This window comes from Myotis nattereri (assembly GCF_964212035.1).
Source record: "Myotis nattereri genome assembly, chromosome: 19".
Taxonomy (NCBI): Eukaryota; Metazoa; Chordata; class Mammalia; order Chiroptera; family Vespertilionidae; genus Myotis; species Myotis nattereri.
Window position 1 is genome coordinate 21,435,394 of NC_138095.1, and position 15,895 is coordinate 21,451,288.

At 46.0% G+C, this 15,895-nt stretch overlaps 1 protein-coding gene across 1 annotated transcript; it reads left to right on the forward strand.

The window, feature by feature from the left end:
• The first annotated feature begins 5,130 nt into the window (after positions 1-5,130).
• Positions 5,131-15,186, forward strand: TMEM225 (transmembrane protein 225). The gene is made up of 4 exons (XM_081114025.1): positions 5,131-5,517; positions 12,953-13,099; positions 13,361-13,495; positions 14,708-15,186. The coding sequence occupies exons 1-4, from the start codon at positions 5,418-5,420 to the stop codon at positions 14,950-14,952; spliced, it is 627 nt and encodes a 208-aa protein (XP_080970151.1). The 5' UTR covers positions 5,131-5,417; the 3' UTR covers positions 14,953-15,186.
• The last annotated feature ends 709 nt before the right edge of the window (positions 15,187-15,895 follow it).

The following is a 15,895-nucleotide window of genomic DNA, read 5'->3' on the forward strand; positions in this document are numbered from 1 at the left end:
ATCCCCAGTGGGGGGCGTGCAAGAGGCAGCCAATCAATGAGTCTCTCTCATCATTGATGTTTCTACCTCTCTCTGCCTCTCCCTTCCTCTCTGAAATCAATAAAAATATTTTTTTTTAATAAAAAAGAATGGAGTCTTTCCTCCTTCCCCAACCCGTGATAACCAGTGATCTTTTTACTGTCTCTCTATTTTTACCTTTTTCTGATTGTCAAGTAGTTAGAATCATTTCAGATTGGTTTCTGTAAAAGTAATATGCATTTGAAGTGTCTTCCACATTTTTCATGGCTTGATGGCTCATATCTTTTTAGCGCTGAATAACATTCCGTTTTCCAATGAACTGCCGTGTATTTGTCCACTCCCCTACTGAAGGGCATCCTGGTTGCTTCCACTTTTTGGCAATCGTGAATAAAACCGCTATAAGCATTTGTGTGTAGTATTTTGTGTGGTCATCCTTCTCTGATGACCCAATTCTCTATCAACAGAAGAAGAAAAAAGATCACTTCTAACTTAATTTTAAAATAGAATTGACCTATTTATTCATAAGTACTCATTACTGCTTCAAGGTTATTGATTCAAATTGTGTCGGGGCCTCATTCGCTGGTCTATTCAGCCAATATTTACAAAGCTTCTCACCAGGCACTGAACGTGGAGGTAGGGGAGGAGAGAGACAAGCTCCCACCTCTCAGACTAGCAAGCAAACAAAGGAATGCAGAATACGGCTGTCCTGGAGGACTGTGGGTAGGATGCGGAGGCCTGTCCTGCGTGGTGAGGATGCTTTAGGGCAGCGGTTCTCAACCTTCCTAATGCCGCGACCCTTTAATACAGTTCCTCATGTTGTGGTGACCCCCAACCATAAAATTATTTTCATTGCTACTTCATCACTGTGATTTTGCTACTGTTATGAATCATCATGTAAATATCTGATATGCAGGATGTATTTTCATTGTTACAAATTCAACATCATTAAAGCATAGTGATTAATCAAAAAAACAATATGTAATTATATAAGTGTTTTCCGATGGTTTTAGGCGACCCCCGTGAAAGGGTCGTTCGACCCCCAAAGGGGTCGCGACCCACAGGTTGAGAACCGCTGCTTTAGGGAAAGGTTTATAGAGGAAGCCAGGCAGAACGTCATGTCTACCTTGAGCCTCCCTGCATGGCTCCCCCAACCCCATCCAGTTAGGGCTGCTTGCTCCTCCCTCCTGAACTATTTTGCACATTCATGCATATGTGTGATAGAAGCTGAAGAGCGAAGACTGAGTTCACACAAGAGCAGAGTGAAGGAAGAGGAATTCATGCATCCATGGGATTTTGCAGGTAGAATCAATAGGAGTTCGTGACCAAGAGGATGTAGTAACCAAATGGAGAGAAAAGAAGGCTGACTTCTAGAGGAAGCCTGGGACGCGGAGGCGCACCTGTGTGTGGTCATGCTGCTACATGCGTGTACACGGAGCTTTGACTTGATGTCTTCTGTCTCTGCCTTGAGGAGAAGTGGATGTGACTGTGGCCACGAATGCTGACCAGCTGATGCGAAACTGATGTCCTGGAGGCTGACGGGATTCCCCCTGGCTCATTGGTCAGGTGAGCATTTCCCATCTATTGGGGGTACGATGGGTTGCTGGTGAGACTGTTACCACTCAACATGACCCATTCTTCACTCGGGCTTCCCTGAGCAGCCCTCCGCCATTGCCTCACTCGCTGGGAAATAGCGACAGCAAGCCGGCGGGTTGTACCTGCCCTGGAAATCCAGAGGAGTCGCTCCCCCTTTTTTTCCTGCTTCACTCAGAACTGAATCCTCTGAGGGAGCTGAGTGGCAGGGCTCAGTGCCTATTCGCAGCTCCATCTAGTGTCACTGATTTGTGATTTCTCTCTACACATGGGCTGATGGCTTAAATTGCACCTTCATGCTCAGGCACTTAGAGGAAGCTTCACATGCAAAATTGTTTACAAATGTCTGGAGTCTGAACCCTGAATGTAAGAAGTATATTTGCATAAGTTTACGAGGGCTAAAAGGTACCTTTTGTCTTGGTGCAGATGAGCCCTGAGGGAGGGTCCCAGCAGTACAGGGTCCCAGCAGTGAGCACTAATCCCAAAACCACAGACCCTGGCATCTTATTCTGAGAACTGGTTCACATGTGGTCTGAGATGGAGATTACTCCTTCCTCTAGGGCAGAGGTTCTTAACCTGTGGGTCGCGACCCCTTTGGGGGTCGAATGACCCTTTCACAGGGGTCACCTAAGACCATCGGCTAAGACAATATATAATTACATATTGTTTTTGTGATTAATCCCTATGCTTTAATGATGTTCCATTTGTAACAATGAAAATACATCCTGCATATCAGATATTTACATGACGATTCATAACAGGAGCAACATTACAGTGATGAAGTAGCAACGAAAATAATTTTATGGTTGGGGGGTCACCACAACATGAGGAACTGTATTAAAGGGTCGCGGCATTAGGAAGGTTGAGACCCACTGCTCTAGGGGGAGCCTAGGACTGCCAGGAACCCCCAAGCAGCCAGGAGCCACCCCATCAACCCTGCCAGACTCCCTGTATGCCTACCTGAAGAGGACAGGCACGGGCCACCGTCCCTCCTACCCAGCACACGGCTCTCTGCACACACCTGCCCGCCTGCAGTCTTTCCTAAAGAGGCCATTGTTTGCCTTTCCTGTTGTCTCCGTCAGGAGCCCAGGCTGTGGGGTGCCCTCTCTGCCTCTGTCCTTTCTGTTCCCCAGAAACACTTCTCTGTCACTAGGTGGAATGCCTTCTTGGACCGGAGTCACCAAACCCCACAGAAGGTTAGAGAATCTGGGCTTGGGGATGAGACCGACTGGGGCTCCAATTCTAGCTTCATCACGTACCAGCTGTGTGCCCTGGGCAAGTCATGAAGTCAGTCCCTCTACTCATCGACTTGGTCCCCCAGAAAATGAGGATGTACACGAATGAAAACCGCTCTGTGCAGCCTTTGGCAAAGTGCCTGGCACATGCAACCTTCAATACTAGGTGTCCCGGGTAAAAATGCGGATTAGTCATTAACCAGTTAAAAATGCGGATTTTGTAATCAAGGAAAGCACGATAATTTCAAGAGAAACATCAAAAGTGCTTCATTCAAAGTAATGTCCATCGCTAGCATTTTTCTTCAAAATAATGAATTATAACTTCCCTCAAATGCTTTTTTTGGGGGCACAAAATTTGACATTTTTTAAGTGTAAAAATATCTATGATGTTAACACCTTCAGAAAATTTGACATATGAAGTTTTGAAGCTTGTTGTCAATGCGACAAAATAGCATACATGTCAAATCGCATATATATCAACATATGTGTAACTCCATCTTTCAAAAAAAATCTGCATCACTCACCGGTGCACCTAATCACTGCTATTATTATGGTACTGTTATCATTGTCATTATTATTATAATTACCCAGGTTTTGTGACTATCTAAAAGCCCTCATTTAGATGCAACACTGAAAGAGAAAAACCAAAAAAAAAAAAAACCCACCTAGACACAGTGTCATAAGAACACAGTGCCATCTATGACTCTGCAAAACAACAACAAGCTAGAATCTTCTCTAGTGAAGCATCCAGGTTGCATTTAAGTTAAACACCACCCTGAGCTAAATATAGAACGTGGGAAATTCTACAGAAACAGGTGACCCAGATTCCTCCGCCAGATAACCGCATGGGAAAGGGGATGCGGGGAAAGGGGGCAGATTTAAAGGGACCCCTGCAGTGCGGAAACCTTGTGTGCAGCCTGATTGAAGCAGCCACTGCAAGGACTCTTGTTTGTTGTTGGAGGAAACCAGGGCGTTTGACCATGAGCAAGTGTTCGTTGATACTGCGATGGCGTTAGGAATTTTGCTAGATGTAATTGTAGAATTGCAGTTATGGCCTAAACATGTCCAGTTTGTCTACATAAATGCTGAAGTCCTCTCAGGTACAATTACTGCAATGCTGGGATTTACTTTTTTTTTAAAAAATATATTTTATTGATTTTTTACAGAGAGGAAGGGAGAGATATAGAGAGTTAGAAACATCGATGGGAGAGAAACATCGATCAGTCGCCTCCTGCACATCTCCTACTGGGGATGTGCCCGCAACCCAGGTACATGCCCTTGACCGGAATTGAACCTGGGACCTTTCAGTCCGCAGGCCGACGCTCTATCCACTGAGCCAAACTGGTTTTGGCTGGGATTTACTTTAATATCTCCTGGAGGAAATGAGGTGGGCATGGGAGAGGCACACATAAGGGTTAAATTGACTGCTTTGACTGCTCTTTCTACTTTCATGCATATTTGAAATGCCTAGCTATACTAATAAAAGGGTAATATGCTAATTAGACCGGACATCCTTCCGGACAAAGCCACTGTGGTAGAGGTGGTTAGGGGGCGATCAGGCTGGCAGGGGAGAGCAGTTAGGGGGTGATCAGGCTGGCAGGCAGGTGAGTGGTTAGGAGCCAGCAGTCCTGGATTGCAAGAGGAATGTCTGACTGCAAGGGGTCCCGGATTGGAGAGGGTGCAGGCCGAGCTGAGGGATTCCCTCCTCCCGTGCACGAATTTCGTGTACCAGGCCTCTAGTAATGAAATAAGTATAAAAGTCCACATAAGCTCCCACTGGCTGGATTTTACCAGTGCCCCCTGGTGGTAGCCCAGTGCATACACTCTGGGGAGGGGACCCTGGTCCAACCTAGGAATCAGAGGGAACTGGCTCCTGCACCTTCACAACGCCCCCTCCCCTGCCCCCCACAACCCCACAATATCTGCCACCTGCCCTTCGGGCCTCTGCCCTCTGTCCTGGTCCTGGACTGTCTCAGCACCCCAGAGTCTCATTTCACAACTGGGAATGGAGATAGCTACCTCCCGGCTTGAAGCCCTCAAAACACGTGACTCTTTCCGCCTCTTCCTGTCTTTGGTTCCTCTTGGTTTAGCCGAACTCTGCAGGCTGGGGAGAGCCAAGCTTCGTGAGCCTGTATCGAGGCTGCTGCTGATACAAATGCGGCTGGCTGGCATGCGGCTGGCTGGCAGGCTTCGGTGCACAGAACTCAGCTCGGGGCCAAGCCTCCTCCTCCTCCTCCCTCACCCCCCACCCCCCCAGCATCTCCGCGAATCATAGCTTCCAGCTATTAGACTAAAAATGCATCTTTCACTGTCAAGAAGCCGTGCCACAGACATCCAAGAGTCCTTAGCTATGCAGGTTTGCTATCTTGGCCTAGAAATGGGGCAGCTGAGCCAACTTAATATCTTCCTTCAAGAATCTGCCGGCGCTGATGCCAAGAATTCTCACCAGCTGTCTCTGGCTCTGATGAACGATGAACCAGAGGAGCCCAGAGGAGTCACATTTGACCTGCTGTGAATTCAGCTTCCGCCACCGGCGTGGGGCCTGAAGACAGGCCCCAGGCAAGGGGCTGGGCCATGTTCAGCCCTCATCTCAGCAGAAGGGCTTCCGATGGAGGACCCGGGCCTGACAGAGGGCCCAGGCCGGGGCCTGCAGCACCCGGCCTTACAGGCAACGGTGAGTATTTTGATTTGTATTTAAAGGAATAGAGAAATTCTGGAGAGTGATGGAATCTACTTTTCATCTATAAAATGGCCAGAGCTAAACTCCTGTCTTTTCTTAGCTACACTTAGGTCATCACCGCATTAACAGAAATAGCAAAGCTTTAGGATCCAGTGGCTTTCGTCATGAGCTTGGGCCTGGGAGACTGTTAAACCCCAGAGCCCAGCAGGGGAAGTGGGACAGGCTGTTCTGCAGCCACTCCCTGCAGGAGGAGCGCCCACCGGGCACGCGGCCTGGATGTGTCCGGCTTCCCCGGTCACTCCAGCACATGATGGCTCAGCAGGTCGTGGCTCAGTGACCTTCTCCTCTACCCCAGTGTCTGCAGAGTCCTTTAGTTAATGTTGCCCAGTGGGCAGGTCCAGTTGCTCCACCAGCGCCTGAAGCAGGACGGCTGGGAACCCCTCTCCTTCCCGCTGCTCCCCTCCCCTTTCCCAGACAGACCCTCATTCCAGACCTGCCTGGGCAGCCAGGCCTCAGCCTGGAAGGACTTGCCCTCACCTCCAGGTGGCCACAGAACTTGTCCTTGGGATCTCAGGCTACTAGTAGCTTCCTCCTCTGCAGCCTGTGCCCCCAGCCTCTTGTTATGTCCTGCGGGGATTAGGGACGGCCAGTCGCTCATCCCTCAGGTCATCTGTCACCTGCCTCCCACTTGTCGTCACCAGCCAGGGTTTGTTTCCGTAACCTGGGTTCATGGGACTGAGGGGTTCATGGGACTGAGGGGCCCCTCCAACCCTCCACACCCAGAGGCCTTCGCTCTGAACTGTCTGGAGCCGCTGGCGGTGGGTGTGGAGGAAGTGGCTCCTGTTGTAACTTCATCACCAATTAAGTGAACCTCTGGCATCCTCAGAGGAAAAATTACTACAAGCTCTGAATACATGTCTGAAAGATCAGCATGATCATTATAGTGCATTAGTCAGTTTGTTAAGTGTGCTTTAAAAAACCCACCATGGAATATATCTTCATTGTCAGGGCATCTGTTGTTTCTTACAAATGATTAGCTGTCACTGAATCACCAATTTAACTTTGTTGTGTGGTTAAGACAAATTTTTTTTCACTGTTGAATATATATATATACTATATCTTTATTTTTTTCGCCAGAGAGGAAGGGAGAGAGAAAGAAGCAAACCAGCTTATTTTAAAAGGAATAGCATGGGCTTGATGATCAGAAAGTTCTGGATTCACATTCCGAGAGCTGTGTGACTGCGTGGTGGGTAGGAGCGTGACCCAATACTGGGCTGGACGCCTAGGTCTGCCTGTGTTACGTGTGGAAAGTTACTTACGTTTTCTGTGCCTCAGTTTCTTGTCTGTGAAAGTGGGGGTTATAATACTACCTATCCCACAGGGTTGTTGTGATGCCGACGGACACGTGTGAAGGGCTGAGAGGAGGTCCTGAACAATAGTAACTATCATTATTATTATTATTGTCATTGTGATGATGATTGATGATGATGATGATGATGATGGAGATGATATGATGACAACCATGGACAATGACCTTCTCTTAACTTCTCTTTCTTGGTCTCTAAAGTAATGATAAACTTACCTTCCATGGTGGACACTGTGATACACCACCCAGGTGTCCCTTTGATGAAAAATCGCTTCCTCAACTATTTTGGCAACAGCTTTTAAAGGTTAGTCCCTTCAGGGATCTTGTCAGCTACATTGGAGAGAAGTGGTCCTACCAGAGTCATGTCTTATCTCAGTCCACATTCATGACTGATGGGTAGGGGCCTGTACGACCTTTTCATCTGGGCCCAATTTGGGATAACTTTGAAGGACTACCATGCCTCCATTCCAGTTGAATTTTGGAGGCCTCTATACCAGTTCAAATTCTCCCTCTGTCCATTCTTTCTTCATTTTCCTCCCCCCCCCCCCCCCCCCCCCGCCCCAGGTCTTGATCCCAAAGATACTTCTTAAAAGCATTTTACTTTCCAAATGTTATCTCCTAGCCAGCTGTCTTAGGAACCCAACCTGTGACACCCAACTCCACAGAATTGTTGGCAGGATTAAGAAGCATAACACATACAGTATTCAGCACTATAGCTGGACAATACCTCCACTTACAACATCATAAACTAAATCTTTTGGGGGGCCTTTCTCTCCTTTGTATTCTATGCCTTCTCCCTGAAACATGGGCACCGATGACCAACTCAAATGAAAAATGATTTATCAGGTCAACCTAAACTCATTGTGTTTTCGTTCAGGGTAGAGTTTGACAGCCCCAGATGACATGAGGGACTCAGGTCCAGCTGGTTTAATGAAATCAGCTTAATTCCTCCCCAAATACAAAGCTTCAAGTTCGGGGGAAGATCATGTGCCTCCAGGAAATGCCTGTTCATTGATAGAGTTCCTGCTTTGTTACTCTACATTTTCTCACACACACACTCCCGTCCCCCGCCCCCCACCCCAAGTTCATTCATAATTCTAGTTGTTGCCTTCTCAGGAACCATGCATAATAACATGAGACAAGGCACTGATTTACATAGGGACTATCAAGGCTATTTGCAAAGCAACGAAATACACATTGTTTGACAGGTACAGCAGCGTCACCTATGCTGATCATGAAGGTCATTTTCTATGTGTTGCTTGCGGAAATCTCAGTCAATGGATCTTGCTCTTAACTTCACACTTGATTTTCTTTGTGGTGAAAAGCCAGGGGCATGCGGGCACTTATAAACAATAAAAATAAATGGTATTGGAAAGAGGCGAAGCCATCAACATCATTTAAAGTCTCCTCATCACGGGCTGACAAGTGATCACTGGACTTGCACTAGAGAAGGGAACGCTTGAAAAAGAGACCAAAGGGTGGATGGGTGAGGAATTCATCAGCATGAGCATCAGACAGATGCCCTGACCTTTGCTTGACTGATGATTCTTTCGATCAGGTCAAGCCCCTGGGAATTACAAAGCCTGTGCTCCCCTGTAGGGCTCATATTTTATTTACCATCTGCCAGAGTACTAGGAGTTTTATGGACTAAATAATCTCCCATTTACAGGTAAATACTCTTGGGGGAAATCCTATATAATAAAAACCTAATATGCAAATTGACCAAATGTTGGAATGACCAGTTGCTATGACATGCACTGACCACCGGGGGGGGGAAACACTCAACACAGAAGCTGCCCCCTGGTGGTTAGTGTGCTCCCACAGGGGGAGCGCCGCTCAGCCAGAAGCTAGGCTCATGGCTGGTGAGCGCAGCGGAGGTGGCGGGAGCCTCTCCTGCCTCCGCTGCAGGTGGGCGGTAAGGAGCGAGGGGTCCCAGACTGCAAGAGGGAGCAGGCCAGGCTGAGGGACCCTGTTCCCCATGCACAACATTTTGTGCACCGAGCCTCTAGTAAAATTATAATAATATTTATCTTAAACCTAAAATGAACCCACAGGAATTTACAGGAAATAAGACAAAACATTGCCATCTAGCTGACAGCAAGTTTATTCTCGATTGAGATACAAAGCGTAATTAAGCCAGGGCTATTGAATAATTTACAAGAAGTAAATTATGGATTTAATTGTGCCCTCCAGAGCAAGATATGAGTAAGTTCTAAATCCCAACAACACATAATATGATCTTATTTGGAAAGAGAGCCTTTTCAAATTTCAACAAATTCAGATGAAGTCAGACTGTGAGACAATAATCGTTTGTTGTTTGAAGAAAACTATTTGTGGTCCTTAGTTACAGCAGCTCTAGAAAACGAATACAGTAGGTTTTAGAAAAATTTGCGGGTAGGTTCTAAAGGCATTATTGTTTTGCTTCAGATTTAGGGAATCTGTGTGTCAGTCATTTTCCCATTCAGCTTGAGCTCTATTACAAACCTTGTGTTGAGATCAGTACAGAAACGAAAATGGCACTGAATTTTGTGTTAAGGATGGTAGAAAGGTCTCATGGGAGAAGGGGAAGGAGGAAGAGCGAAGAGGAGGAAGGAATAGCAGAGACGGTAGTAACTGAGGTGGAACAAGGGGCAGTAGTGGAGCCCTCGCTGGTTTGGCTCAGTGCATAGAGCATCAGCCTGCAGACCGAAGAGTCCCAGGTTCGATTCTGGTCAAGGGCACATACCTCGGTTGCAGGCTCCTCCTCAGCTTTGGCCCTGGTCAGGGTGCGTGCAGGAGGCAACCAGTCAGTGTGTTTTTCTCACATTGATATTTCTCTTTGTCTTTCCTTCTCTCTGCCACTCTCTCTAAAAATCAATGGAAAAATATCCTTGAGTGAGGATTAAAAAAAATTTTTTTTTTTAATTTAAGAGGCATCCATCTTTCCACCTAGAAATCCTACTCCTGGGCTCTGTTGTATAGCAATCAATATAAGCATCAGTATGTGAGCAGGTAATAGCATGAGTTGTCTTAGTGTGCTCCCTACTCCCCACATGGTCCTTCTGCTTCACTAGTCCACAAGGGTCAAGGGTCAAGCCGATAGACAACTCCATGGCAGCTGGCAGCCCTAACCGCATGCTGGCCCCTGATACAGGAGTGGGGAAGGGCGAGCACTCACTCTCACAGCCACCAGAAGTGCTGACTGCGAAGGCGTGCGGTTCCCAAGACATAAAGGGCTGTCCAGGAGCAGCGTGCATTCCATGACAAACTCTCTTGCTCCATTCAGGATGACTCCCAAGGACCACCCCAGACCCAGTGCGCTTGGCGTTAGCTGTTGGCGGACATTCCTTGGGTTGCAAGTGCATCTCATTTCAACTTCTGCTCAAGTCTGATTCCCTGAAGCACTTGACAGGTGTGGCTCCTGGGTGTACTGCCAATCCACTCCCCACGCACACATCTCCACCTTAGCATCTCCTTCCCAGGGAATCCAAATGAAGACGAGGGTCATTGCTTCTGTATCATTTATGTGCCAGGAGCTGCTCTTTTTAAGATGTCTTGACGTCTCTAAATTAATTTAATTTTTACAAAATTCTTATGTAGTAGGAAGCATTATCATCTGTAAGACCACAAAGCTTCTTAGTGGGAGAATCGGGATTTAAAACCAGGATCCAGAGGCCATTTCATTAATGTCTCCTTTGTAAGATTAAATATATTGAGCATTATTTCAAAAAATTAAAAAGCTCTATGCCCAACCATCGTGGCTCAGTGGTTGAGTGTCAACCTATGAACCAGGAGGTCATAGTCGATTCCAAGTCAGGGCACATGCCCGGGTTGTGGGCTCGATCCCTAGTAGGGGGCATGCAGGAGGCAGCCGATCAATGTTTCTCTCTCATCATTGATGTTTCTATCTCTCTCTCCCTCTCCCTTCCTCTCTTAAATTGATAAATATATATTTTTAGAAAGATCTATAAAATGTAATAAGATGTGTACAGAGGTCTGAAAGACAGCATAGTGTGTTTGAGACAATGAAAGGAATCCAGCAATTCCAGGTTCTGCAGTGAGGTTGAAGAAATAGGCAGACAGGTTTTGGAGGTGACTTTCATCTTAGTTCAGGAAAAAAGCTTTTATTTATTTATTTTTATTTAAGTACAAGTGCTCTGGCTCTGAGCTTAGGGTATACATGGTTGCCTCTTCAAGGAATCAAAAATGTTTACTTTGCCCAGATACAAAGGCAACCCTGACAAATAATTATCTGCACTTTATAAGTAAATGATATTGGCGTGCAATATTGGTTTGGTGTATCAGTCCATTTCTTTCCATTTCAAGACACTGCTCTAGTTCCTAGATGCCCGCCTGATTAAACTGCTTTAGGCTACCCAAATGAGGAACCAAGTTTCTCCAAAACATCCTAAATTTTGAATGGTGATTCCCCCCCCCCTTTTTTTTAATGCTACTAGTTGACACTTGTGTCAAAGATCTTTAATTCTCACTGCCCTTCACTAATCCCTGCCTATAATATCAACTTACCCTGGAACCTATAATTCTAACTCTAAAATGAGACCTCCTGTCCTAGCTGGTTTTGCTCAGTGGATAGTGCGTTGGTCTGCGGACTAAAGGGTCCTGGGTTCGATTCTGGTCAAGGGCACATGCCTGGGTTGCGGGCTCAGGCTCTAGTAGGGGGTGTGCAGGAGGCAGCCGATCAATGATTCCCTCTCATCATTGATGTTTCTATCTCTCTCTCCCACTCTCCCTTCTTCTCTGAAATCAATTTTGTTTTCTTTTATTTTTTAATATATTTATTAAATATATTTATTTATTTAATAAATAAATATTTATTTATTAAATATATATATTTATTTAATATATATATTAAAAAATAAAAGAAAACAAAATTAGACCTCCTTAGTCATGCATGTTTCACTTATTTCCAGGCCTTTAGTGGTCCGTGTACCTGATAATTATCTCTGCGTGTGGTATCATATCTCCCTGTCTAGCTGAGAGCTTCCTCAGAACTCCTGGGCCCCTTGGTTCCTTCCACTGAACCAGGCCCCAGGGTCTAGGGTCAAACCAACCGATGATTCCGTGGCAGTTGGCATCCCTGGCAGCCGTTTGGCCCCACGATAGGCGTGGTCCCATAGGCTCTTTCAGCTTCTGCCACAGCCAATGCCTCCGCGATCACTAAACGTCCAGATTTTTCTCTTCTTCCTGTGACGACGAATCAAATCAGAAGGAAGGCATGTGAGCTACCGGTGGCGGCCTCCGCTTGAACGCTTTGCTTCCATCATGCACCTGTCAGTTAGAGCGATCCAGGCCATCAACATGTTCATCTCTTCTTGGGCTTTAGTCTTCTTGGCAGTAGGGATTTTGGTCAATGACTGGGTTAGAATAAATATTGAGACCAGAGCAACTGTAAAAAGCCACAGCCCATGGATACAGAGTACTATTTGGCCAAAAGGTAAGAACGAGACCCTAGGAAGATGGGTGGAGAGGGAGGGTTCACCTTCCCTTGACTTCCATTTACCTCACCAGCTCACTCGTTATTCTCGGATGCAATGTCCTCCGGCTGCAGTGGGCCCACTTTCATAATCCATATAGTCAAGGCAGAGTTCAAAAACCTCGCCATGTCCAATGTTTTGGGGATGTTTTGAAGTTCACAGACTTCCTGGCTGGACAGTAGAGAAGGCTTGGCAGGAGCAGCAGGCTGACCCAGCACAGCAAGAACAGAAGGGTATAAAAGAAAGGCAATGGGCAACAAGGCAAGTCGGTTGTGTGGACAGCCGACGTGAACAGGAGAAATTCGAGCATTTCCTACGAAATGAGTTCTGCAGAAGGGAAGGAGGAGAAAAGAAGCTGACAGAGATACTAAGATAGCAACGGTTTCTTGGGGTTCTCTCTCCCATTCAGCTTATGGCTTCCTGCTTCTTCGTCACCCCCACTCCTGTCTGTATGATGTAATCAAATCTCTCAATCGCCCCCCCCCCCGCCCCATTTCCATTTTGACTTAGAGATGTGTGGCCCCTGGGTGGAAATGAGCCTAGAAGAAACATCTGTCCTTCTCTCAAGAGAGCGTCTGCTTTCCAACAGGTGACATGGAAGTGATCAGAGTCATGCTGATTGTAGTCCTCAGCCTTTCCTACTTTTATAACTTCTTCCTGGGATTGGAATTCACCTATATGATTCCTCAAACTACGTGCGTCATCTTCATGGCTGTCTTCCTCACGTTCTTCACCGGTAAGACTCCCTGGCTCCCCTAACACGGGCGTGGCCGTGTACTTGGTCCGTGAGCCCAGCCTGTAGTTTCTGACTATTGCGGCCTTCCCAGATTTTTGGCTCCAATATGCAGCTTCAGAATGGAACCGTCCACGGACGTGGATGCGGTGCCTATATGCAGGGTGGAGGCTTAGAAATTAGGCCCCTCTGGGGGTTAAGATGGGTGGAGGCATCACGGTTCCTCAAAAGGGGCTTTTTTTCCTCCTTTTCTTTGGCCACTAGGTGTCCTTCTGCTCTCCGCACTCCTACTGTATCACATAAAGCTGCGGCAAGGCAAATCCGTGTACTACTCTAATTATCATATCACCTGGAACATTTCCACGGCCTACATTAGCATTTTCTTCCATTTTGCCTCTGGTGAGTGTTTTAAGGGCCTTTGATGGGGAACGAGAACCAGTCTACCCTGGGTGGGAGGGAGAGTGAAAGGACGGGGAAAGGGAATAAGGAAAAAGGACCGATCCTTGCATTTTAAGGGGTAAAGTTCAAGTGGACTTGCTCTCGGATGACCATTCCTCCAAAGATAGAGCTGGAGGTCAGGACTGGGTGACATGGTCAACGTGCTCCTTACCTCACCTTTGCTACTGTCTTTCACACCCTCCCCATCTCAGGGAAGACTAAAGAGCGTGCATAACATGGAATGTTCGCGTAGGTGGGTGGGCAGTGTCATGCCAGGGCAGTCTTAGATCAGAGAAAAGCAATCCCTAATACTAAATGTGCAGCCACCAACATTGGAGACCCTTGCTTCTAAAGGTGGTTTTGTCTTGTTTTTGTTTTGTTTTTTGTTAATCCTCAACCGAGGATATTTTTCCATTGATTGATTGATTGATTGATTTTTTAGGGAAAGTGGGAGAGAGAGGGAAAGACAGAGAGAGACACGGATGTGAGAGAAACACATCGATGGGATGCCTCCCGCACAAGCCGTGACCAGGGCTCGGGCCGGGAGGAGTCTGCAACCTGGGTACATGCCCTTGACTGGAATGGAACCTGGGACCGTTTGGTCTGCAGGCCGACCTCTATCCACTGAGCCAAACCGATGAATGGCTCTAGAAGAGTTTTAAAATTTCATTTAGAAATTCCTAACTCAGAGGCATGTCCCTTTTCAAAAAGAATCCTCAATTTTGTTTCGTTGGGAAGTGTCTAAACCAGGGGTGGGCAAACTTTTTGACTTGAGGGCCACAATGGGTTCTTAAACTGGACCGGAGGGCCGGAACAAAAGCATGGATGGAGTGTTTGTGTGAACTAATATAAATTCAAAATAAACATCATTACATAAAAGGGTACGGTCTTTTTTTTTTTTTTTTTTTTAGTTTTATTCATTTCAAACGGGCCGGATCCGGCCGGCGGGCCGTAGTTTGCCCACGGCTGGTCTAAACTCTCCTGCATCCAATTTTAGTCTGTTCCACCAAAGGATTTGGACCTTCTTCCAAATTTCTTGGGGGCGGTTCAAAAGAGACCCCCTGGGCTTTGGGTCAGCGTCTCTCTGACAACGCAGAGGGAAATATTTCTTGACAATTTCATGAAACATCTACTGTTCCTCTATCGCCCTCCCCCGGCTTCTCTCTTCCCCAGGACTCTTCTCTCTCCTAGAGTACCAGCGGGTCATGAAGAATAGTGCCTCTGAAACCACCATGGAAAACTCTGGCCCAGACAGTGACATGAGACAGCAGTCTGGAAGTTCTATCCAAGTGATTTCATTACCAGAGCGCAGCCCCATTCTACCGAGCATTGTCCACATGCACTCTGATCCATCCAAGGAAAGCCGGCTCCAGAGGGACTCACAAATACAAAAACGCCGAGTAACCTGGGCTATGTAACTTGATCATCCATCACTCCTACGTGCTCATCTTAATGAAAACCTTTTCCTGTGCCTGTTTCTGGGTGGACGTTCAACTGTGTTGTCTGTAAATGACTGTGACCTGGTTGACATCTGTCAGAAAATCCAGACTATGGCTTTAAAAAAAAAAATCCCTTACCTGCTGAACTACTTCTTTCTAGTTGATGTCACCATTTAATAACATTTGTTAAAATGTAATAAATGTTGCATAACGAATATTTGCTGTATTGTTCGTCGTATACATCACAAGGATTTAGAGTCCTATTATCATACCTTTGGAGTTTTGTTTATTTTGTGAAATATTTCAAACATTCACAAAGAATACAAAATAATACAATAACCTGTGTACACATCGTCCCACTTGATGAAATTTTACCAATTTGCCCTATTTGCTTTATTTATTTTTAATATATTTTATTGATTTTTTTTACAGAGAGGAAGGAAGAGAGATAGAGAGTTAGAAACATCGATGAAAGAGAAACATCGATCAGCTGCCTCCTGCACATCTCCTACTGGGAATGTGCCCGCAACCCAGGTACATGCCCTTGACCGGAATCGAACCTGGGACCTTTCAGTCTACAGGCTGACGCTCTATCCACTGAGCCAAACCGGTTTCGGCTATTTGCTTTATTTTTTGTCAATTACAGTTGGCATTCAATAAGTATTATTTTCTGTTAGTTTCATGTGTACAGCATAGTGATTAGACATTTATAAAATTTAGGAATTGTTCCCCATGATCAGTCTATATAATTGTATTAAATAATGTCACCCAGTAAATCCAATAATTTTTTTAAGAAAAACAAACAAACAAAAAAAGGAGTAGAAAATTTATGCCACAAAAATACTGAGAAAAAAAGCCCACAAAAATTCTGGTATGTCTATGTTAATTCAGGTTAAGTGAATGTTAAGGTAGGAATTAAGAG